Source organism: Hippocampus guttulatus, chromosome 1 (genome assembly GCF_054856545.1).
Source record: "Hippocampus guttulatus isolate MCC_2025c chromosome 1, RoL_Hgut_1.0, whole genome shotgun sequence".
In the NCBI taxonomy this organism is placed as follows: domain Eukaryota; kingdom Metazoa; phylum Chordata; class Actinopteri; order Syngnathiformes; family Syngnathidae; genus Hippocampus; species Hippocampus guttulatus.
Window position 1 is genome coordinate 9221964 of NC_141261.1, and position 26423 is coordinate 9248386.

Genomic DNA, 26423 nt, shown 5'->3' on the forward strand with positions numbered 1-26423 from the left:
ACTATCAGTTTCACTCCAAATCACTAAATCCAATGAAATCTTCATCCTCTGTGTCACTTTTAAACAAGTCTCCCAACTCGGGAGGTAGACGATGCGCCACTTCCTTTTCTACGTCGCTTACGTCAGACTCATCGTCGATTTATCAACACCGGTCGAGAGCGCCCTCTTGTGGTTTAATGTGAAAATAACATGTGAAATGACAATCATGTGTTAATAATTTCACACATAAATCGCTCCAGAGTATAAATCGCACTACCGGCCAAACTATGAAAAAAACTGCGACTTATAGTCCGGAAAATATGGTACTATTGAGTCATTGCAGCTCTGTAGCTGGGGGCTGCTCTAATTATGTCCAAGTATCTGATGTTTGAAGGTTTAGAATTACTTTGGACATTAATATTGATGCAAATTTATTCAAGCCCACATTAGTATTAAGCTAGCCGACTTTTGTTATGAAATGATTTGGCTGTACAATGGAAAATACTCTTTGTTTTGGTGCTCAGTTCTGCGAGGTGTAGTGTATCATCTTCCATAGCTTCTCCGCACTTGGTTGTTATTCTGCACTTGGTTGTTATTATCGTTGCTGTCGTGGAGATCGTATAGTTTTACAGTGTCAAATAAAATGGAGTAGAGGATAACTGCAGTATTGACATCTAACGCTGGTCTAATAATACAACACCGTCAAAGATAATGTAGTGCGCCGCAATGTGGATAAATTGTCCAGTACTTTTATCAGCGGGACTCTATCTGACGTAATATTTTCCTGCCGACTGTCTTTGCTGTGTGTGGCTGTGGCTACTGTTGCCCCAGGTTGTCAAGGAAACAGCGCAGTATGTCCTCCACCCCCTCTATTGCCCTTCAGAGTTTGGCATCGGTCTTATTTCCCTTCTTTCCTTTACTTTATTTCCCCTTTCACAGCATGTCTTGAGTCTGTACGGATGTTTGAGAGTTGTTTTAGAACTAGATGAAAATGACAACTTTTCTTTCGGCAAGTACTTTGCACACCCAAAATTGGGAATGAATATGAATGTTGCACACCGCAACTCACTCTGACCTGAGCCGACCGAGTTACAGTCTGGCTGTTGCCCAATTGCTGAGTCAAAATAACACAGATGCTGGCCCGCCACCACACGCAAACCGTTTCTGCGTAAATCATCGTAATGTGCTTGGAACAGGCCAGAGTAAATGACATGTCGTCTGCTTAAAAGACAGCAAAAGCGAGAGACGTAAAACATCCCTGATTTAATAAGAACAACACTAGCAAACATTCTATGTGGCTGTCAATGGTAGCAAGCCCATTTGCCTGAGGTACAATATAATTATATTATAAAATAAAAGAGAAGTTGCTTTGAGTGGGAATACTATAATCTCAGTTCATCTCGCTATTAATGATGTGATCCCGATTGAATTGCCCTTTGGTCATAGTCCTGTAGTGTCCTCTACCAGCATGCGAAAGGATATAAATCTCATTTACTGCAGGATTAAGGAGTCATCCACTCAAATGAACACATTGGCAACACACGTCACACACCATCCTTGAGACTCAAAATTGCAACTGACAATCACCTTTTTAAAGAACATTAAATTGCTGGAATACATTTTATGCAACGTTCCCGCCGCATGGAAAGATAAAAATAGTAGTTTTGAACAAAATACAGAGAGTACATTAAAGTATTTCATTTGACTTAAAATAAAAATGTGTTGTGTCATATTAGCCCCTTTTCAGATTTTGTGCTTTGGGACCCAAAAAGACACAAGGAAATGTCCGGGAACATATTGGATTTTCTGTTGAGAACTGTCAAATCCCGAGAGAAAACTGTCAAATCCCGAGAGAAAAATGTTCCAGTTAACCGGTGCATTCGCTCTTCCTCCTGATCCAATCAGAGTGGCCTGTCGGTACCACTCAGCATCTTTCATATAATCTGGTCACCCGTGAGATGAGAGTTAGTGCACAGAAATAGAGGACGAGGGGCATGGAGAGAACAGTGCTTTTCTTTTGCTCCTTTTGTCCCTGTTACATAAGTCAACAATTAGGAAACAAATGGAAGCCTCTAAGATAGACAGACACATCCAGGCCACAGAGACTGTTGGATGGACTATGTTGACAACAACTTTGGGGCCTGAAAAAAAAAGGGATGGGTACCGAGCCCTGGTCCTCGGCCTGTCACAATAAGAGGACACTACATTTCCCCAGAAACTATCATGTGCTTTTCATTTTATTCCACTGCCATGAAATGAGACCAAATATAATTAACCCTTTGAGGGACAGGGGTTACGACAGTGGACAGCTTATCATGTTATCAGGTTACAGGGTGTACGAAAGGGTCAAACGACTCCAAAATGATCACATTACCACTAGTCTAAACACGGTATTTTGATTACTATTGCATTTGTGTAACATGAATGAAGCAGGAGAATCCACCTGTTTTTTCCCATATCAAGGGGTGGTAATTTTGCCTTGTCTGCCACTTGCTGTTGACAGAAAATGACATCACAGTGCCTAAGGGCCAAGGCAACAACTGTCAAGGCTCACCTGTTTTCTGGTTTGCCTCATGCCCACCCTTGCTCGGGTCTTGAATACATTTTGTCTTCCATTTTTGCTTCCTGTAGGTGTTACTGCTCGGTATGTTTTTGGACAGTGAGGTAAACGGATAAGCGGTAGAAAATGGATGGATGGATGGATGGAGGTAAATGGAAACCTTTATTGTATATTCATTTATTTTATGAATTTATTTGTATATTTATTTATATTATTTTATGTATTTATTTTTTAAAAGGGGTGATGAACCAAAGATGATATCGTAGGAACTAGACCCCTTTCGAGATCAAATAATTCTGATGTGAAAAAATGTCAATATTGTTTGTGAAAACATCAATATTGTTTGTGGTGGGGGATAAATTCCTGGGTCCACACCTTTTATCTGGTTTCATACTAAAATTATGCGCGTTCCTAATCCATCCCGATCGCTTAAAAAAAAAAAATCCATCTCATTTTGGGTGAAAAATAACCAACGGAGAGACATATGGCAAAAACAACAGGAATCCAATCTATTAAATCACCACAGAAAAGATAAACAGGATGTTAAGTTACGCAAGATTGCATTTAAATTAGAAACTATGCATGGTGAGCCAATACGAGCACACACGTGACTGAGCTGCCCTATAAATCCTGCCGATAGTACCAATATAAACCCAATTAACGAAAAAGTATATTCATGATCATATTTGATCACGTTATTATTATTGTTATTATATTTGACATCAACTCAAATCTGATTAACGTCATACCAGAGCAGCGTAAACAATCATTTTACAGTCCAGAGTGGTTTGCCTGCCAGCTGCTGTGAGACATCACAATGCAGTGGTAACCATAGCAACACACGTGACACCATCGGTGTGGCCTTCGTAACTGGGCAGCTGCAAGACTAGCATTAGCTGGAGGTGCCAGCTCCTCATTTTCCACGTCTCCACTTCCTGTTGCCCACAAGAAACGGACGCATATTGATGATGTCACACAGCCGCCAGGAACAGGGCGGCAGTGAAAAAAAAAAAAAGAGGGCAGCAGTGAGGGGAGGACATGGAAGCAAAATCAAAGAGGGGGAGGGGTGAAGGGAGAGTTGGGGAAAGAAGACAAGAGCAAGTGTGGGAGAACAAGGAGGGAGGCTGGAAACAAAAGAGGAGCTCAAGATACTAAAAAGGGAATGAAACGAATGCGGTGTGGACAGTCCAACGTAAAAGTCCATATAGAACTAATCCAAGAGCCTTCATCCATCAACAGCACATCTTCATCAATCACTGGAATATCATCTTTTCATCCCCAGCCAGTAATAAAGTCAGTCAATTCCTGAGCAATAAAAACATCAAAACATGGATGTTTTTGTTTTTCTTCCACTTTTTACAGAGTGCTTTTGGTTGCTATGTTTCCCTGCTGTCAATTAAACCTTTTCAGCGACACTAAAGTGGACAGTTTATCAGGTTATCAAGTTACAGGTTATCATTATCCTCTCCGGGAGCCGTCACCTTACCGTGGTGGAGGGGTTTGTGTGTCCCAATGATCCTAGGAGCTAAGTTGTCTGGGGCTTTATGCCCCTGGCAGGGTCACCCATGGCAAACAGGTCCTAGGTGAGGGACCAGACAAAGCACGGCTCACAAAACCCCTTATGACAGACAAAATCGATGGCACTCAGTTTCCCTTGCCCGGACGCGGGTCACCGGGGCCCCCCTCTGGAGCCAGGCCTGGAGGTGGGGCTCGTTGGCGAGCGCCTGGTGGCCGGGCCTACACCCATGGGGCCCGGCCGGGCTCAGCCCGAAGAGGCAACGTGGGTCCTCCTTCTCATGGTCTCACCACCCGTGGGAGGGGTCAAAGGGGTCGGGTGCAATGCGAGCTGGGCGGCAGCCAAAGGCGGGGACCCTGGCGGTCCGATCCTCGGCTGCAGAAGCTAGCTCTTGGGACATGGAATGTCACCTCTCTGGCAGGGAAGGAGCCCGAGCTGGTGTGTGAGGTAGAGAAGTTCCGACTGGATATAGTCGGACTTGCCTCCACACACAGCCTGGGTTCTGGTACTAGTTCTCTCGAGAGGGGTTGGACTCTCTTCCACTCTGGAGTTGCTCATGGTGAGAGGCGCAGAGCAGGTGTGGGCATACTCATTGCACCCCGGCTCAGTGCCTGTACATTGGGGTTCACACCGGTAGACGAGAGGGTTGCTTCCCTCCGCCTTCGGGTGGGGGGACGGGTCCTGACTGTTGTTTGTGCATATGCACCAAACGGCAGCTCAGCATACCCACCCTTTTTGGAGTCCTTGGAGGGTGTGCTGGAGAGTACTCCTGCTGGGGACTCCCTTGTTCTGCTGGGGGACTTCAATGCTCACGTGGGCAATGACAGTGAGACCTGGAGGGGCGTGATTGGGAGGAACGGCCCCCCCGATCAGAACTCGAGTGGTGTTTTGTTATTGGACTTCTGTGCTCGTCACGGACTGTCCATAACGAACACCTTGTTCAAACATAAGGGTGTCCATATGTGCACTTGGCACCAGGACACCCTGGGCCGTAGTTCGATGATCGACCTTGTGGTTGTATCATCGGATTTGCGGCCGCATGTTTTGGACACTCGGGTGAAGAGAGGGGCGGAGCTGTCAACTGATCACCACCTGGTGGTGAGTAGGCTCCGATGGTGGGGAAAGATGCCGGTCCGTCCTGGCAGACCCAAACGTATTGTGAGGGTTTGTTGGGAGCGTCTGGCGGAATCCCCTGTCAGAAGGAGTTTCAACTCCCACCTCCGACAGAGCTTTTCCCATGTTCCGGGGGAGACGGGGGACATTGAGTCCGAGTGGACCATGTTCCGTGCCTCTATTGTTGAGGCGGCCAATCTGAGTTGTGGCCGTAAAGTGGTTGGTGCCTGTCGTGGCGGCAACCCTCGTACTCGCTGGTGGACACCAGCAGTAAGGGATGCCGTCAAGCTGAAGAAGGAGTCCTATCGAGCCTTTATGGCCTGTGGGACCCCAGAGGCAGCTGACGGGTATCGACTGGCCAAGCGGAACGCAGCTTCGGTGGTCGCCGAGGCAAAAACCCGAGCGTGGGAAGAGTTCGGTGAGGCCATGGAAGCCGACTTCCGGACGGCTTCGAGGAAATTCTGGTCCACCATCCGACGTCTCAGGATGGGGAAGCAGTGCACCACTAACACTGTGTACAGTGGGGATGGGGCACTGCTGACTTCGACTCGGGACGTTGTGAACCGGTGGGCAGAGTACTTCGAAGACCTCCTCAACTCCACCAACACGCCTTCCTTGGAGGAAGCAGAGCCTGGGGACTCTGAGGTGGGCTCTCCTATCTCTGTGGTTGAAGTCACCGATGTGGTTAAAAAGCTCCTCGGTGGCAGGGCCCCAGGGGTGGATGAGATCCGCCCGGAGTTCCTCAGGGCTCTGGATGTTGTGGGGCTGTCCTGGTTGACACGCCTCTGCAACATCGCGTGGTCAACGGGGAGAGTGCCTCTGGATTGGCAGACCGGGGTGGTAGTCCCTCTTTTTAAAAAGGGGGACCGGAGGGTGTGTTCCAACTACAGAGGGATCACACTCCTCAGCCTCCCTGGTAAGGTCTATTCAGGGGTGCTGGAGAGGAGGGTCCGTCAGGAAGTCGAGCCTCAGATTGAGGAGGAGCAGTGTGGTTTTCGTCCCGGCCGTGGAACAGTGGACCAGCTCTACACCCTTAGCAGGGTCCTCGAGGGTATGTGGGAATTCGCCCAACCAGTCTACATGTGTTTTGTGGACTTGGAGAAGGCGTTTGACCGTGTCCCTCGGGGAGTTCTGTGGGGGGTGCTTCGTGGGTATGGGGTACCGAACCCCCTGATACGGGCTATTCGGTCACTATACCACCGATGTCAGAGTTTGGTTCGCATTGCCGGCAGTAAGTCGGAATCGTTTCCAGTGAGGGTAGGACTCCGCCAAGGCTGCCCTTTGTCGCCGATTCTGTTCATAATCTTTATGGACAGAATTTCTAGGCGCAGCCGAAGCGTTGAGGGCGTCCGTTTTGGTGGCCTCAGTATTGCATCCCTGCTTTTTGCAGATGATGTGGTGCTGTTGGCTCCTTCAAACGGGGCTCTCCAACTCTCACTGGAGCGTTTCGCAGCCGAGTGTGAAGCGGTTGGGATGAAAATCAGCACCTCCAAATCTGAAACCATGGTCCTCAGTCGGAAAAGGGTGGAGTGCCCCCTCCGGGTCGGGGGAGAGATCTTGCCCCAAGTGGAGGAGTTTAAGTATCTTGGGGTCTTGTTCACGAGTGAGGGCAGGAGGGAGTGAGAGATCGACAGGCGGATCGGTGCAGCGTCTGCTGTGATGCGGACGTTGTATCGGTCTGTCGTGGTGAAGAAGGAGCTGAGCCGAAGGGCGAAGCTCTCAATTTACCGGTCGATCTACGTTCCAACCCTCATCTATGGTCACGAGCTATGGGTCGTGACCAAAAGAACGAGATCCCGGATACAAGCGGCCGAAATGAGTTTTCTCCGCAGGGTGTCCGGGCTCTCCCTTAGAGATAAGGTGAGAAGCTCGGTCATCCGGGAGGGGCTCAGAGTCGAGCCGCTTCTCCTCCACATCGAGAGGAGCCAGATGAGGTGGCTTGGGCATCTGATTCGGATGCCTCCTGAACGCCTCCCTGGTGAGGTGTTCCGGGCATGTCCCACTGGGAGGAGACCCCGAGGAAGACCCAGGACACGCTGGAGTGACTATGTCACCCAGCTGGCCTGGGAACGCCTCGGGATCCCCCAGGGAGAGCTGGAAGAAGTAGCTAGGGAGAGGGAAGTCTGGGCTTCCCTGCTAAAGCTGTTGCCCCCGCGACCCGGCCCCGGATAAGCGGTAGAAGATGGATGGATGGATGGATGGTTATCATTATTTGTGCATGAAAGAGTTAAACAAACCAAGTGTGCATACATGCTGTAAATGATAAATAAGGTCTGCATATATCACTTTTCAGAACAGTGTGGGCATCACCTCCACCAAGGCCATTCAGAATCAAATTGTACCTTCCTATGCTCCTTTTTCCACTGCATGGTGTCCACTCATCTTGCTATTAAATAACCACACCTTACGACATCTAATCACCAGGCTTGCACATGGTTTATTCTACAGGAACATTTTTATACTGCTAATTGAATCTGGTCACGGTCACCTTAAGCCCATTTCTGAGGCTCGGCAAACCTGAGCAAACCGACAGCAAAATGATCAGTCAAGAGCGGCAGTGATGTAGAGAAAAAAAAAAACGTCTTCTTTCCCAGTGCCATCAGCTGCTGGGGTTTTTATGACTATATGTGTTTCTGGTCAATTTAAAAGTGATTTGATGCTGTCATTTAATGTCAACAAACTATCGTCTCTACGTGGATAGACTTGAAGTTGGTCGCGGAAAATACACCACAGCAAATAAACAAATTTGATTTCACGGTTCTCGTTTTGGACCGGGGCCAAGCCGCGGAGGAGGGCGGGCTTTGTAGACCTGGGTTTGGCTTGCCAGGCTAGTATTCATCACACATGCAAGCCACCCATACCATCGATTCACGTGATGTGCAAATAGCAGCACCTATTACATATACATTAGTCGAGTGCTGACTCAGTTAAAGTTCCGTAAACCAAAAAGACAAAACTTCACACATGACAACACTGAGGCACATTATGAAGTCTTTCGAGGGACAAATTGTATTCATACTGGCTATAATGATCCCAATCAACAGACAATCACTTTACTCACGCACAGGCTGTGTACTGTATAATGTGCTGAAACCACTGTCGCGGGTGTGTGTGTGGGTGTGTGTTTTCTTGTACTCCTGGCATTGTGAGGACCGTGTACTGTATAATGTGTTGAAACCACTGTAGCGTGTGTGTGTGCTGAGTAGACACAAGGGGTCCATCAGGAGACCAGTGTGAAACCTTTTTAGCAAGCCCATCTGTCCTCCCACAGGTGAGGTAATGCGCACTCTAATCACATCGTAAAGGCTGCATTATCAAGTAGTGTGTTATGTGTGTATGTGTGTGTGTGTGTGTGTGCGTTTCGTCCTCAAACAAAAAATAAATAAATATATATATATATATAAAAAGGGCGCAACTGATTAATGGGCGGGCCGATGATGGACCATTAAGCATCTGTCAAAATAAATGGCCAATGTTTGCCGATTGTTTTTACCTTTATGTACTTTAATCATTTACAACACTTGTACACAAGTAACAATGGACAGTCTTATTATTTATGACACATAAATCTATACCGTACCCTCGTACGGTATAGATTTATATATATATATAAATATATATCCTGACGCTTTTTGATCAGGTCACTCCCTCGACCTGTCATCCAAAATGAAGCAAATCACTTTTTTTTTTTTTTAGAAGCAATGTTAGGTTGAGCAAAGCAAGTTGCACAAGGAATGGACACACAACATAAAGTCATGGTTTGTTTACAAAAAAAAAAAAGAACAAATAAAAATATAAATGTGCAAGATATTCAACTATTCAAACACACATATGACAAGGATTAATGTCCTTATGACTTCATTATGAGCAGCATGGGTCAGTGGTAGAGTGGTCGTCTCCCAAACCAATCCCAACCAAGGTGCGTTGCGGCCTTATTGAAGTGTCCTTGAGCAAGACACTGAGCCTCCAGTTGCTCCTGATGCTGCGTCATCAGTGAGTAAATGAGGAAACCTTTAGTACCAAAGTCAGAAAAACGCCATATAAGTGACAACCCATTTCCCAAGAATTAAATGCATTGCTCCACGCAATGCGTTCCGGGAACCAAAGAGGAACACAATTTTTTCCCCAATATATTTACAGTTGATCCCCAGAATAGGGACCAGGCCTCTCCGTGAATACCGAAAAATCTGTGTGTAATTGATGCCTATTGAAATGGTTTGGGGAGGGGGGGATTTTATGTATTGTATATTTTTTCAATTAAGTGGGCGACAAATAGGTATTCCGTTTTTTTCTGCCCCAAATTGGTGTTTAAATCAGCCTTTAAAAAATCCATATTGGCCAGGTCCTTGATAAAAATTTGATGATCATGATCTCTATTTCTCTCAGTGGGAAGTAGGTTACTTTGAAGCCACATAATTCCATTCTGATCGGACTTTCTTTAATCTTATCAATCACTCAGTCTAAGCCAGTTTAAGTTCCGTGGCTTTGATGCGCTGACCCATTTAACAACACACGTGCCTCTGGATAGAACGCAGGGACTCAATTGGAGACGGTGAGGAAATATAACTGGTGTCATGACTTGCATGCTGCGGATCACAATATTTTATATAGACGGGAGGAAAAAAGAGGAGAAAACAAACAAATGATCAGAATATTTCTGAGGTTTATTCTTGGGTTTACCCCCACATGCCTACCAAACATCAATTCACTCAACACAATCACATGGAAAAGCGCAAACCAAAGTCTATAGCTACCTTCTCCCCACATCCCTCTACTCGCTCCGAAACAATAGGCAACACTTCCTGAAAATCAGAATGACCGAGGAGCAGTTTCCTTTGGGGTTGAATTAGTTGCGGAGAGGTAATTTAAATAAAGGCACATTAGCTAATAAGAGCAGCGCAGAAGAAGTTTCCATCGGTTCAACCCTTTCCTGGTGACACCCTGTTTTAAAGTTTTAAAGGGTAGTCATGGTTAAACGACTGACACAGATGACACGTTGTTGTTATTATTACTATGAGGTTGAAGGGAAATGTTTCCAAAAGGCAAACCTGGCTAACCCATAAACATGCTAACTGTGAATAAAGCTGTGTGGTGGACGTTACAGTTGGAACCATGATATGAGCAAGTCTTGCAAGATCTCATCTGAGCACAATCCAATGAGGAACTCTGAAACTTTTTTTTGTGCCACAAACGGTCATTTTTTTTCCAAATGGCTGTGCATGGTGTAATGCATGATGTCAGCATGACACCCACACATTATACATCCATCCATTTTCTCTGGGGTTTTTTTTTTTTTTTTGAAGGGTTGCGGCTGAGCTGGAGCCGATTCCAGCTGACTGGGTGAAAGGCGAGCTACGCCCAAGACTGTCACCGATTAATCGCAGGGCATTCACACTCACATTGACACGTAAGGACAATTTAGAGTCTTCACTGAACAAAACATGCATTTTTTTGAATATGGGAGGAAAAAGCAATTCGCCAGAGAAAAAAAAAAACACACACACACACAAACATGGGCAGAACATGCAAACCCTGCAGTGGAATGCCGGGGCTCAAATCCAAAATCCGAAGCATCATAACTGTGGGGTGGCTATGCTAACAACAAAATAAAACAAAAAGTGTGCTACACTAGTACTGATTCAAGACAGTTTCCAAGAATTAACTGCACATACGGTTTAGCAGTTCCTGTTTTTTCTGGCCCAAACAAGCGGCGATAGGAAAAGAAGGTGAGATACATCAGTCAAATGTGCTCTTGGTGAGAGAATATGGTGAGAGAATGCAGCAATACCATGATACAGTATACCCAAGTGGATAAGATGACCTTATCGTCAATGGATTTATCTTAAATCAACATGCTCTCTCTCTCTCTCTCTCTCTCTCTCTCTCACACAAACACACACACATACACACAAACACACATACATACAAACACACACACACACACACAAGCTGTCATATGCAAGGACGCACGCACACACACACACACAGGACGGCATTTCAATGACCTTCAGCTGAGTTATGGTGATCATATGCAGAGAAGGAGCAAGAAAGAGTGGATGCATACAGTATGGACAAGAACTAAATGGCATGCTGCATTTTCTCCCAAATCATCAAGGATTATTTTTCCAATTACAATCTCCCAGCCCTCCTGCCAAGACCCCACCTGGTACCGCCCTCTTTTGTCTCCCTTCTCCTTGCCCCCGCACAAAGTAATGTCTTTCTCTTTGTTTACACCCTTGTCTCAATTTTAGAGTCCTCTCCCCACCTCCTTTCTCGGTGGAACTCCTCCACTTCCACCAGCCCGTCGAGGACCCATCTCTCTGTCTAATAGCTCTCCACCTCTCTTACTGCATTGTGTTTGGTTACCTTAAGGCTGAGGCGCGGCTGCAGGAAAATGCACAAGGCTCGGTTTCTATGGAATTATAAAAAAAAAAGTCTTTCACTAACGGGGCATCACTGAATCCGTTGTTGAGAACTGATTGCTGAGCAGACCTATGCAATGGGACGACGTAGTCTCCCATTGGATTGATACAAAAAGGGCTGTGATGAATGATTATTTTAATATATGGATTATTTTGTCGATTAATCGATCAATCGGATTTTTAAAAAACGTTTTAATTTAGATACCTTCACTCAAAGAGCAGAACATCCACAAACACAAATGAATTCATCGGTTTGGTCGGTACCATGTCAGAAAATTGGCAAAAATCTTGGTAATTGTTTCCAAAATTCAAAAACAAATGTTTTATTTCGATTTAACACAAAGATAATCAGTCTTATGGAGGACAGCAGAAATTGGAGAATATTTACCGTATTTTCCACATTATAAGGTGCTTCGTATTATAAGGTGCTCCTTCAATGAATGGCCTATTTCAAAACTGTTTTCACATATAGGGCGCCCAGCATTAAAAGGCGTATAGAATAGAAGCTACAATAGTGGCTGAGGTTGCGTTATGCATCCACTAGGTGGAGCTATGCTAAAGGGAATACAATACAATCGAGCTTTATTTATATCCAGCGTTCACTAGCGCTGCAGCTGTAACAAAGCAAAGAACATTTAAAATACTACGTCCAAGAATTCTGAATATTGATCCATGTACAGTATATGACGCCTCCGATTATAAGGCGCACTGTCGGCTTTTGAGAAAATTGAATGCTTTTAGGTGCGCTTTATAGTGCGTAGAATACGGTACATTTCAGAAACTGACATTTTAAGCATTTGTAATGTTTTCAATTAAAAACGTTATCTAAATGGTGAATAGATTATGATGATAATTATTATTGTTGCTATTATTATTTGTGGTTAATAGACCATTAATCAATGCACCTGTAAAAATAATGGAAAAATAAAACCATGAATTTCTCTATTAACCAAATGCTCATGAAAATTTTTTTTCATTCCTATATCTCTTATGTGCAAATTCATTCAAAATTTAAATGTCATGCAACAGATTGCAATTGACTTCCAAGGTCCACTATGTTACTTCGGAAGAGACCATCCTGACTGCGTCCCCCTTGTATTAGTGAAGCACATGAACAGTCGTTTTTTTGCCGAATCCCCCTGCATATCTCCCCTGCAAATCCCACCAACCTTTTCTCCTCTACACCTTCAATCAAGCTTTCACTTCAGTCACGCTGCTTCACCTTCAAATGATGAAACATTCTCAGAAGACGCACTCCACCTGAGCCTCTTTATCCTCAAAAAACCTGCCTTGCCCCTCCTCCTAAACTAGCAGCCTTCACCCTCTCTCAATCAAATGTGACCTTGCTGCCTTCCAATGTCAAACAGCTGGAATGGATCGAACATTTTGGAGACAGGTGAAGGCAGAGATTTGAAAGGTGGAGGTAAAAAAAAAGGGTGCTAGAAGGGGCAGGGAAAAGAAAAGAGAGGGGGGTGCAAGAAGAAGGGAAGTGTGAGTGGGAGTGTGGAAAGACATGCTCACATCAGCATTACTTGGGGTCTCCTTTCAAAAGCAAAATCACGGCACAAATCGAAACAAACCACGGGGAAGAAAATGCATGTGAACCACACGACTGAGATATAGCGTATACTATCTTAGTCAAATGTAATTGTGAAATGAGGATCCATCCATCAATTATCCAGAGGTGAGGTAAAGCCTCAAACTAATCTGCAGTCAATCAAAATAAATAAATAAATAAAAAACAGACCCCACTGGTAAAAATGTTCCTTCTTTGACAGCGATAAAAACTGTTAAACTCATATTTGTGTTGCATAGAATTGTATGACATACAGTACTTTAACTTCTGAACAAGGCACATGGCTTGAACTCTGGATGGCGGCCCGTGTGATTTTGACCTTCTTTTTTTCCTCTAGTCTGTGTTCAAGTATTGCAAAGGTTTGGTGAATCCAACAATTAGCTTTTAAAGCTAAATCAAGTGGGAGATATCGGGGAATAAATACTGTATGCTTCCCATCCCAGTACGCAGCACCTTTCCATTTTGATACACCTGATTTATATACCCTGTCAGGTTCTCAACTTTTTGACAGTTTCAAAATCTCAGCAGGCAACCACAGCCTGTCACGTTTGCCCTTCCTGTCCTGCTGTCTTACAACCATCCTGTTTTGTCCACGACGGTCTCAAATTGGGCTACCGGGGCCGCGTGAGCACAGTGTACACAAAACCTGACTGAAACAATGATTATCAATATTAACCATTGCCTGCAGACTCTACCAATCAATACTTCCCAAACACCTTTAGAATCAAAACAGCACGTATTGTCCCGTGTTATGAATGTCTTTTGGTCAGAGTGTTGATTTTTGGCTTAAAATAGCACACGTATCTCTGTACCTGGATATAAAATCCTCCTTTAGTCTATCCTGACAGTTTTGTCTTATTTGACTGAAGCACACTGTTGGCTATTTTTTCAAAACACTTCACACAGTGTACCGTATTTTCACGACCATTCGGCGCACCGTATGGTTGGGCGCAGTCTCATTAATGGGTGCTATTTCTGTATTTTACACATAGACAAAACGCACTGTATTATTGGGCGCAGTTTTAAAGTGGTAAAACATACGCCATCTTAAACATACGGCATGCATGCGCGCACGCTAAATACACGTTAGCTTGAAGCATACGGTAGCGGCCAAGACATACAGATACAAGCTAAAAACACGTTTTTAAAAAGGCAACGGAAGCAAAACTGAGTTCCGTTGTATTTTATTTAGCCATCGTACAATGTACTCACGTTTTTCGATCAATCATCACCCAGAAATCCATCAAAGTCCTCATCCTCTGTATCAGAATTGAACAATTGTGCAAGTACCGGTAATCCATCAAAAACGCCGTGTTCCCTCTCGTTGTCAGTCACTCTCATTGCCATGTGGCTCCACAGAAATGATGCCGGCTTTGCCAAAAACTCGAACAACAGTGCAAGCAGACACGTTCGTCCAAGCAGCCACAATCCATTCGCAAATTGTGGCGTAACTCGCCCGGGGCTGCCTCTCACTCTTTGATAAGTTGTGTTTGCCATCGATCATTCATTGTTCCCATGCCGTTCGCAACTTTACTTTGAACGCCCGGTTGATGCCGATGTCCAGCGGTTGGAGTTCTTTAGTCAAGCCTCCGGGAATAACGGCAAGATCAGAGTTCATTTGCTTGACTTGGTTTTTCACCGCTGCTGTGAGATGGGCACGCATGCCAAAAGCATAACCGATGGCTTGAAGTTTGAACTGAGCTTCGTAGGCGTGTCTCTTTGTAGAATTTATTTTCGGGGGTTCTTAGAAACCAAAACCGAAGTTGTTTTGCAACAATGCACATAGCCACACTCTATACAGGTGTTGGTACCTGCTTGTAGCTTCCCTTTAGCGTCCACTTACACGCCCACCCTTCACTCATTGGCGGACTTCTTCCCCGCATGCCTGTCCACAGTCACTTCCGAATTTTCTCTATATAAACAGCGTGTCGGCTGTCAGTCAGGTTTTGGAACTCAGCGCATACACAAGACGCTCCGCATCATAAGGCGTCCTGTCCATTTTGGAGAAAATTTAAGACTTTTAATGGCGCCTTATAGTCGTGAAAATACGGTAGTTCTCTTACAAAAGCAAACATGTTTTGCTTTACTCTTCAGACCTTTGTAAAAATGAATTTTTTGTATCAAACAATTGATGCACGCCATCATATTATGTGCCAACTACACACCATTGGGAAGAATTCTTTTTAGCGCTCAGGCTGATTGCAACGTGAACTCATTTTCTCCTGTGACAGTGTGGCCGGACAGTTGACAGAATAGAGTATCTAATAGCCATAAATGTGTATCGGATCGCAAGGAGTGTGTAACTTGGAAATTGAGTGTAAAAGCAGTAAGTTGTGTGTACTGCTCTGCAAAAAGATTGCTGGCCACCCCAAATTGTGTGTTTCAAAATTACAAAGTCAGTACAAAGCAGGGGTTTTGTTTTTGACTTGGCCAAATTCATGAGTGGCTTTGCGGGAATAGTTTTAGAAATTGTGCTACAGGAATCACTGTAAGAGTTTAAAAGCATTTAGAAAAAACAAAATAAAACGGCAATACAGTAGTACCATGACTTCACTTGACCAGAACCCGTTCTTGAATTCTATGCGCACCACCCAAGGTGAGATACAGATAGGCGAGACATTCCACTGTGAGTAAGTCCACACGCAAAGTTCTGCAAATCATATCAGCAATGTGAAGAATTTTCTGCAGGGTTGGCATAGCTCATCCCAACACAGCCAAACACAAAGCCAGGTCAGCAAGTCGGAGGGCTGTCAAATAGCCGCAAAACCTGCAGCGGCCACATGTGTGCTGAGAAAAGCACACGTCAGAACAAACGGCTTTGCTCCTGCACAAAAGCCAGTCTATGAAGGTCTAAAGGAAGCGGAAATTCATTCCGGGGGGGGAGAAGCAGAGCTCTTGAAGAGCTCTTGCAGACGGCTGCCAACTAAGGCGGTAAGTCGTACCACCACTGTATCAACCCATAAAAAATAAACGAACAAACATATTGCTATGTCTGTTGGTTGCAAACAAACAGACAACATGACAGCAATCAAAAATAGAACCAAACATGGCTAGACAAAACATGCAGCAGACAAAAGACACTTCCGTTCACTGAACGGGCCTCTTGGGGCATCAGGGCAAAGTGATTGAATCAGCAGGAAAACCACTCAAGTCAAGTGTCGACCTACCGGTGAACATGCAGTGGGGAATGCAGTATTTTTCTTTCGTCTTTTCGATTAACAAATAATTGGAAGTAAACTTGAATGACTTGTCAAGTTCAATACATGCACCCCCACGGGTCCATCTAATTAGTCAAGGAAGAGGACAACAAGGGAGCTTTGTGTCCCCTCTCCAATTGCACAGCTATATCAGGCAAACAGTCAATCGATAGTTGGGGAGTAGAGTGATGAAAAACACCAAGACCCCCCACTCTCGGACATTCATGAACAACCGGTTTTATTGAGGGAACACAGTTCAGATCCCCTGCCAGCTACCCGGCGGTGACCCACATCAGGACTTGGGCCAGGACCAGCACTCTGAGAGTCCAATCAAACATGGAGGAAAACAGACAAAGAACGAGGCCTGCCGAGATGCCACTTTTTAAAGCACCGAACATAGAAAGACATTTGGTTATTTCATTTGTTTGCCCAATTTAGTTTTCACTACACTTGGCGAAGGGGATCAAATTGTTCCAATTGTTTTGAAACACTTTAGTTTTCAAAGCCTTACTTGGTCTCTTGTGAGGCATCAAAATAAAATAAACGAGGGTCAACAAGAACGGATGTCGGTTTTGGTTTACACCCTAGCCTAGTTATGTTACCCGCCAGTGTCATGTCACACGCAACAACGGCTTTCATCTCATCCACCCTTTTGCCTCGTTAGTCCCGAGAGCAATCCTATTATCTCTCTTTGAAGGCAGCCTGGCTTTGGAAACGTTAACTCGGTCCACTGTGAACGACTGAGGCCTACCTTGTCAATCTCCTGCTGCAGGACCTGTTTGGCAACCTCCAGATCCTGGAGTCGGACTCTGAGCTCCTCATTCTCCTCCTCCAGACGAGCCCTCTTCTGCTCCCCGCTGTCCAGCTGACTGTGGAGACGGATGGACACATCTTTTGCCACCTGTGAGCAGGAGAAGTGAAATGCACAGCAAGGGGTTAACTCAGCCACGTGATTTGGGGCTTCTTTGTTGGCTATTTGTGCACATGTATTCATTACAGAGCGGTGTCAAACTCCGTTTTGTCGAGGGCCACTTTCGACTTGCGTCTTCCCTCGGGGGGCCGTTATGACAGTGAAATCACGTGTTTAATCGTCTCATCGCATTATTACTGGGAAACAACAAATTAATGCATTACTAGTTTTGAAATCAGTCAAGTAAACTATAATAGTTTATCCAATTATTGTTCAAGTGAGTGTAAAGAGGGGAACAAAATGGTTGCAAAACATCAACGTTATTTATTACACATGCCAATTTGACATTTGCGTACAGATTTTAGCAAGGATCATGTAAGTTGACACATATGATTTGCTTTCGCGGGCCATATTAAATTATGTGGCGGGCCAGATCTGGCCCCCGGGCCTTGAGTTTGACACCTGTGGTCGAAAGGAAGCGGAAATATCGGACGATTCATTCCTGCAGATGTTGGACCGTCTATGTTGAGTCAATTCAGATTTTTAGATATTTAATTTTTTTGGGGTTGAGATACTCAATTCATGATAGGCATTAAAAAAAAACTTTATTCAAATAAGCTCCACAGTGAACAGTTTCCCTGGGGTTAAAACCGTTTGTAGATTCAAATAGTCACGCAAATGCTACACCAACTCACTGATGATATCAGATAAGAAAAAAGTGCAACTGGACCGAGAAACAGTGGAAGTATCTCTAGTGAGCTGGGATCTCATATTTGAAGACAATAAACCCTTTCATGCACCAATAATGATGATAACCTGTAACCTGACAACCTCATAAACTGTCCATTGTAGTAACCGCTGTACCTGAAAGGGTTAAGCACATGACTTTGTGAAATCAAATTCAAAGTAATATAGATGCCCATGAAAAGAAAGAACAATATTCGTCTAATTCAAACATTTATTTAAATCCTTCAGAACTACTTGTGTAAGACTTTGGGCAGAAGTCATTAGCTTTAGATTAAAACAAAACAAAACAAAACAAAACCAAAAAAAAAACTGTTTGAGTACCGCACACTTAGTGCTCACCATTTATAACTACTTCTTCAAATGGAAAGTTTGAAAATCCGTCTTAAGTGAATTGTATTCCGTTGTTTTGGTTTGTGTGCCTATTTGATACATTTATTTTGTATCGCATTGCTCAATGGCAACATCTCAGCGTGCAACCACAATGGCAAAGTGTGTCCTGAATGTACATGTGTATGGCACGGCATGAATGTTTCTCAAGCAGTGCGAGTGTGCAGCTGAGTGCCACAATACTCCAATTGACCACCCACACCAAACAATGGGCCCCTGAACTCCTCCATCACACACTGTCCTGTTGTGTGTGCTTGCAGGCTTGCACATCGCTCCTTATGAGTGCTGATTGAATTAGAGAGTGACAGTGAGCTTGTTTGGTTTTAAGGTGAAGCCGGGGGTCACCGAGGCCCACCGCACACCGAACCATGCGTCTGAACGCTACTGAATCATCGCGGAGTGCGCAGGTTCTACAACTAAATCTCAGAAGGGGCCAACTGCCAGCCACTAGTTTTGCTGTGATTGCAAATCTTAATTGGAGGTAAATAGCATCGCAATTTCAAAGGCGGGCGGCCCAGTGGACCAGTGGTTAGCACGTCGACCTCACAGCGCAGAGGTCGCGGGTGGCTCCGGCCTTCCTGTGTGTTTGCATATTCTCCCTGGGCGTGTGTGGGTTTTCTCCGGGTACTCCGGTTTCCTCCCACATTCCAAAAACATGCATGGCAGGCTGATTGAACACTCAAAATTTGTGTGTGTGTGAACGCGGATGGTTATTCATCTCTGTGTGCCCTGCGATTGGCTGGCAACTGGTTCAGGGTGTCCCCCGCCTACTGCCCGAAGAAGGCTGAGATAGGCTCCAGCACCTACCACGACCCTTGTGAGGATAAAGCTGATTGGAAAATGGATGGAATTTCAAAGGCATAACAGCCAATCAAAAATGCCATGTTGTATCCTTTTTTCTTATTTTTTTTTAACAATTGTTTCCAGGTATTAAACGGAACCAATACAATATATACAGCACGGACGGGCATTTTTTTTCTCCATTTTATTTTTTTCCCAAAGCATAATCAGCCTCAATTATACACAGATTTTTGCTATTCGTGGGATGGCACTCTCCCTTTTCCGCCAGGGGTCTACTGTATACATTTTGCGGGAAAGAAGCAGTCAGAGGGGTGTGAAGTACAGTGTGTCTTTGAACCTCACACTCAGCATGTCAAAGCACACAGGAATACTGCCCCCCACCCAAAAAAAAAAGATGTAAGCTGCTGCGTAGTGATTAGCCAGTTGAGTTTACATTATGGATACAAGGCTCACTTTACAGCCTTTTTTTTGCAGAAAAATGCAGAATTGCGTGCGTGTGTGTGCATGAGTGTGTATGTACGTGTGTGTGAGGACATTCATCTATAAACCCATACAAGTGAGAGAAGACAGCTACCCATAAGGCTAGGGTGGCATAAATCATTGAGGTCCTTGGCGATGGAGGGGACCTTTTTAAGTTTAATGGAAGGCCAGGCCAAGGTAAATGTCCTCTTTGATGGAAGCATTACTGCTTCTGTGTGTGTGTGTGGGGGGGGGGGGGTATTAAAGTACTAGTCGTGTTTTATTTATTATTCAGATTTTCTCTATATTTAATTTCTTGTGCTTCAATAATTATTTATGCACAATGCAGAGTATGCACATCGTAGCTGTCATACTATACTCCTTCTTTAGGCTGAAAATTTAGAGGGACGGTCAGGTCTTGGTAGGCTTGGTGCTCTCAGACTCGTCCCATTTCCATTTGATTGATTGAACAGTGCTCAGCGAGATGTTTAAAGCTTGGAAATTATTTTCAAATCCTAATACAGTACTGCTTTCAACTTCACATTTATCCGGGGCGTGCCTGGTGTGTTGCTTGGTCTTCATGATGCCGTTGCTCCCCAATATTCCTCTCACAGACCTCTGAGACCATCACAGAGCAGGTGCATTTATAGTGAGACTAGATTACACAAAGGTTTATCATCATCAGTCATTCAGGTCAATTATGTGTCATTCTGAAATCATCAGAGAACGTCTGGAGTGAGTTAGCTTGAACTGAGAGTAAGGGGGTCGAATAATAGTGCACGCCTCACTTTTCAGTTTTTTTATTTAAATAAAAAAATATTGCATGAGTTTTATTCCACTTCACAAATGTGTTGTACTTAATGTAATTTTATATCTTTATGCGGCCCGGTGATTGAGTAGCTAGCGCGTCGACCTCACAGTGCAGGGGTCGTGGGTTCGATCCCAGCCTTCCTGTGTGGAGTTTGCATCTTCTCCCCGTGCCCCGGTGGGTTTTCTCCGGGTACTCCGCTGATTGAACACTCAAAATTGTCCCTCGATGTGAGTGTGAACGCGGATGGTTTTTCGTCTCTGTGTGCCCTACGATTAGCTCGCAAATGGTTCAGCGCGTCCCCCGCCTACTGCCCAAAGACAGCTGGGATAGGCTCCAGCATGCCCCTTGTGATGATAAAGCGGACCAGAAAATGGATGCATGGATGTTTGAAGCCTGAAATGTGGCGAAAGGTCAAAAAGTCCAACGGGGGCAAATACTTTCGCAAGCCATTGTACGCATGCTGGATTGTTTTTCTTCGTGTATGACTCAACAGAATTAACAACACATTAAGTGAAGTTATTATGTACTTTGTATTTATCACAATGACGCATTCATTAGCCATGTTCTATTTTCTTCCTCCTCTCTTCACTTGGACAATTTTCTCTCTTTGTAAGCCATTGCGTGTCTGTGAATGCTGTTTTGTGCCTTTGCGTTCAAGAGAACGTGATGGAATTTTCATCCACTGGAGATTCACTATAGGATTTCATTTGCATTCATTAAGGAGGCTGGTGAGAGAGGAGCATGTTGAATTTAGTCATTTTGTGTGTATGTGTGTGTGTGTGTGTGTGTGTGTGGTGAAGTCAAGTGGGAGGGGGAAAATAGAACTCACTTTGCCTGCCATTGTCAGTCTGTCTTTGACAAAACACACACACACACACACACACACACACACACACACACACACACACACACACACGAATTGCACCACAACTTGAAGGACCAGAACGAGAAGGAACAAGACTTTTGTTTGTTGAGCACATGCACAACTCACAGGCAAAAAGTATAGTGTCGACTACAAGATTACTAACTGCCATTTGTTGACCGAGAAATCTGTTTGCCCTGTGGCATGCGTGCGTGTGTGCATGTGTGTGTGCGTGTGTGTGAGTGAGCATGTGCTAGTCTGAAATTAGGGTGTTGTTTTTTTGTTTTTGGGGGATGGCAATGGATAGAAAGATGTAAAATAACATGGCTAGAAGTTTTAATGTGTTGCCAGGTGGAGTGAGCTGACAAAACAAACAAACAAACAAACAAACAAAAAAACCCACATCAAGAATAATTCTACCACAAAACCCTCAGAAGTTTTAAGTGTAGGCCTCGTCCTGAAAAGATGATGAAACATTTATGGTCTATGTGAAATAATGACAGCATGGAGGATGGAAGTAGATATTTTTTTGTGTTTGAAGGGCTGAGGGTGTACATATTTTCCCTTTCTGTTCGGGTACCTCAGTTTCCAGCATGAGCCACATATTACATCACTGTTGTTTTTGTGCTACGAATACCATACAGCTGTTTGTAGCTCAAAACTCAACTACCTCTTCACTCCAGTGGGGGTTTTATATGGAAACTAGGTGAATCACCCTTACGTTCTTTCAATATCTTGCATCTGCAGTGTACTGAACAACACAGAAATGCACATTTTGATACAAAATAAAACAAATACTAACAGGTCCTGTGCAGATAAAAACCACAAAATGAGGTGCATTTACTCTTTAACATTTACACCAACTACGACTACAAAATTACTTGTTTCTGTAAATATAGATGCCGATAAAGTGACTTTGGATTTTTTTTAAATTCCTGCACAATTAATTTAGGTGTTATGATGGCGACACTTTGACCTTGGAACTGATTACAGTATTTCCATCAGTAATTGCTTCCAGTGGGGGGAAAACATTTGGAAACTGACCAGCATCCTGGGGTGGATCGTGTTCAATTATGGAGGTTACTGAAGGGAGGTTTGAGATTCATTTTACAAATGAGAAACGGAGAAAAAAAACCCAACTGAAAAATACATTATTTTTACAGAATTGCACCTGCCATTATCATAACACATCAAGGCAAGCGCAAACCAAAAATGGTCCCGCATTTGCACAGTAATTTTCAATACAGAACAATCCACTGTGGGGTTGACAGGCGGGTTTCATGGGCAGCCCTGGTGTTTATGCTCAGTAGTGACGATAGTTGACCTTTTGACATCCGGCCAACACAAAGTCCTTTCACCGCCCATTTCGAGGATGTTACATCATGACTAATCTGCAGCAAGTCTATATATAAAACCATTATGTGTGAAAGAGAGACTGCGATGCCGGCACGACAGCTGTTCCTCTGATGCATCATTCTTTGGATAGGATGACCAAATGTGATGAATACTCACAATCATATGCGTGTTTTGCTCCATCCCAAATGGATATGCAGTGCCCGAAAAAGTCATAAATTACAATTTTGAGAGCTGCTAGGAGAGATAATTCAGTATCGACTTGAACCATATTTCCTCTTGTCAGGGGGGGATGTGAGGTCTGACACTCATGGTGAAGCTTTACTTCCTGCACTGGTAATAAACTTAAAAACACTCAAAAGTAAAAATCTAGGGAGCTGGGGCTGTTCAGATAGAACAGCCTTGAACCCTTTCGGCGACAGCGGTTACTTCAGTAGACAGCCCATCATGTTATCAGGCTATAGGGTGCATGAAAGGGTTAATTTATGAATTACTCATCTACAGATGTGCAGTCCTTCCGCTGCGACAAAGGACCAGTACTTGTTAGACTTCGAAGTGAGGACACGTGAAGGGTTTTAGGGACATTGAGCTGACTCTCGGCTCTCTTCAGGGCAAAATAAGGCTTCTTGTGAGAATGGATTATTAGGTGCGGTGAGGAGTATCATCGAATGAAGGCGTGTGTTTGAGCTGTACAGAAGGTCCTTTGAGTGCGCTCATTTTAAAGCAAATAAAGCAGCCACATAAATGAGGAGGAAGTGGATAGGGAACTGATGTAAATGAGTCGCAAGAAGAAAACTGTGACTTCATTCATTCATTCATTCATACAATGATGATTTCTGTCGTCAATGGCCACAACATTACGTGGTCCAACATGAAGCCTTTTTGAGTGGTGGCCCAGTCGGGAATCAATGAGCCAAGCTATAATGGTCGTGTCAGAGCAAGTACTGCCCCCAATGTTGATTTTGTATTTAGAACTCTCTCATATGAATCGACTTTTGGAAAAACTCCTCTCTGAATAGTTTTGAGTGATAAAATTACAGCCTGAGAGGGAAGTAACCCCAAAGGTTTCTGGGCAATATGTTCTGATTAAATTTGCATTTGTGGAATATGAGTTAAGCAGTAAAACCTGTTTTTGTAAATCAGTGAGTGGGAGCGGCCATTTTGCCACTTGCTGTTGACTGAAAATGACATCACAGTTGCTGGGGGCTCAGGTAAGAACCGATCATGGCTCAGCTTTAGAAAACAGGTATGATGACGTTACAAAAAATCTGGTTCAGTAATGTGGAACCTCGTTAATCAAGATTTCCACGTCAGCCAAAACGTGATGTTCTCATAAAATTATAATCATTTCTTGTATAGATTTGGCCAGGATGATTTTACTTGACGTGGGTTTCGGCAGCAGCCTCGACACCAAAATAATTTAGCCTAATAAATCAATATTCTGCGTATTCTGGCTGATGATTGAGGATTGCTAAACTAACGTGCAAAAAAATAATAATTAATAGAGATGAGTTTTAATGTTTGTTTATTTTAATTAAGACAATTAGGGGAATTATAATTAATACTATAAAACAAATTATACATGCATATGTTTTCATTTAACCCTAAATGTTGGGTTGAAATGGAATTACTCAAATGTTTGCATTTTTTTAACCCAATTTTTTCTATTTATTTAACACCAAAAGTTGGGTCAAAACTGAATAACCCAATTGTCTGGCTCAAATTCACGCAAGTGCGGGTCTGTAATTTTATTTTATTTTTTTTTTCACAGAAATTGGGTCAAATTTCACCCAAATTTTGTTATTTTTGACCCCCGTTTTCAGTGTGCGCATCCAGATGTGTGCCGCTGTCTGTGGGAATGAGAGCAGTGTGTGAGTGGGACAGGAAATTATGTCAGGCGTCCTGAAGGAGATTCTGTTTTGTTCTGGGAACACGCTTGCCGAGTCACATGGTGCCTGACACTGACACACACTATAAAACAAACGGACATGTGATGTCGCCTGACTACAACATCTACAGTTCATATTACGTCTATCATGAGAGTTTTCACACCCTACTAGGCTCAAGAAATAAGCAGTAAAATGGAGGAAGGGTGGCAGTTTGTGCGAGTGTGTGTGTGTGTGTGTGTGTGTGTGTGTGTGTGTGTGTGTGTGTGTGTGTGTGTGTGTGTGTGTGTGTGTGTGTGTGCGTGCATGCGTGCGCTATCAAATCAGTGCCTTCAAGCATAAGCAGGAGTTAAGCCAATTTGGTAAAGCAGATCAGCTCAGTTTTGTGGAGCTCAAGAAGTCAAGGTCAAGTTGTCACGACGAAGCAAAATGCTGAATTGACAACAGTATTCTCTAAATATTTATTTTTAATTGAGCACATTCAACGAGAATTAGCCGGGACTTGTCTGAATAGTACACTACATTATGTCAAAATGGTACAGCGGACCCCCGCGTGCTTGCAGTTTGGTACCCATCTTTAGTGGTGTTGAAAGGAGCCTAGAATGCCCTACAAAGAAAAAAATGGAAACTACAACATCCGATTGAACTGGCCGAATGAGATATCCCATGAGGAATGGGATAGGTTTGGTAAATATATGTTGCAATGATTCAGCAAGAATATACAACACATATGGGGGAGATTTTTTTTTTTTTGTCAATACTGTAAGTGTGTTGCATCATACCATCGCCTACACTTTTCCAGGATTAATGTACTGCACATTTATTGCGTAAACTGCTGGATTGCCTTTATCCCTCTTTACTTTGTGACCCCCGTATACACATAAATATCTTTGTTGTTGCATTTATTGTTGTTGTCGTGTTTAATCATCAACAACTTTATTTAATTGAGTAAATGAAAATGCAATTCCTATTCTTGAGGGATATTCTGCCAATGGCTTTGCTGACAGTTTTACAATAGTTAAATTAGTGTTGCCAGTTGGCAAATGACAACATTACCTGAAGAGTGAGCACACACACGCACACACGCACGCACAAGCCGGATGGTGTAATTTGACCCCGGCCAGTGTTTGCCCCTGGCAGCAAGGCGACAATCACTTATGTGTTGTTGAGGGACACACAGCGATGTCAGCTTCTATCTCCCACCGGTGTCGTTTTTCATGTGTATTTTCTACTGCAGCTGACCGCTGCTATAACTAAAGCTGTACATTATTTATTTGATTTATTTATTTGTGTAATTTTTAAGAAAAAGTTCCCACACAGCAGTCCCCACCCACGTCTTTCCATTTTCTCAGACACATTCACAGCGTGTTAAGTAGGACGCTACAAGACCTACACTTAATGGCCAATGTACATCAGAAGTTTTAATAACTGAATGCCACCGTAGGTTAAAGGTGACCAGCTTTTTAATTTGATTTGATTTTTTTAACACTTTTTTGTGAAAGTGAAACTGATAGGATGCTTAGGGTGCCGTGTAAACGATCACAAAAAATATCATATTAATAACACGCACATAGACAAACAAATCGTTTCCCCCCCATCCCCTCCCCAACCAGCCTTTGCTTTTTCTTTGACATTATTTTTAATCTACTTTAAAACCATCCCGTTTAAAATTCAAGTCCGATCTTGTTTCGAATCAGGCCCATTAAAGTCTCATAATCCTTTCGCCATAGTCTTGTCCTCTTTTTACTTCCTCCCCTCCCTGCTCCATCGCTCACTCTGAGTGGATAATTTGAATTTTCAACAGTCAGCAGTGGGCCCTTGTTTTTTTTTTCCCCCTTTCACAC

At 43.8% G+C, this 26423-nt stretch overlaps 1 protein-coding gene across 2 annotated transcripts in view; it reads right to left on the bottom strand.

Moving 5' to 3' along the window:
• mtcl2 (microtubule crosslinking factor 2) overlaps positions 1-26423 on the bottom strand; it is a 56111-nt gene that overhangs the window by 23951 nt on the left and 5737 nt on the right. For both annotated transcript variants that reach the window (XM_086108077.1, XM_086108068.1), the window contains exon 4: positions 17115-17264. In XM_086108077.1, the coding sequence (XP_085964203.1) occupies positions 17115-17264 (150 nt within the window). The remainder of the gene's footprint in view (positions 1-17114; positions 17265-26423) is intronic.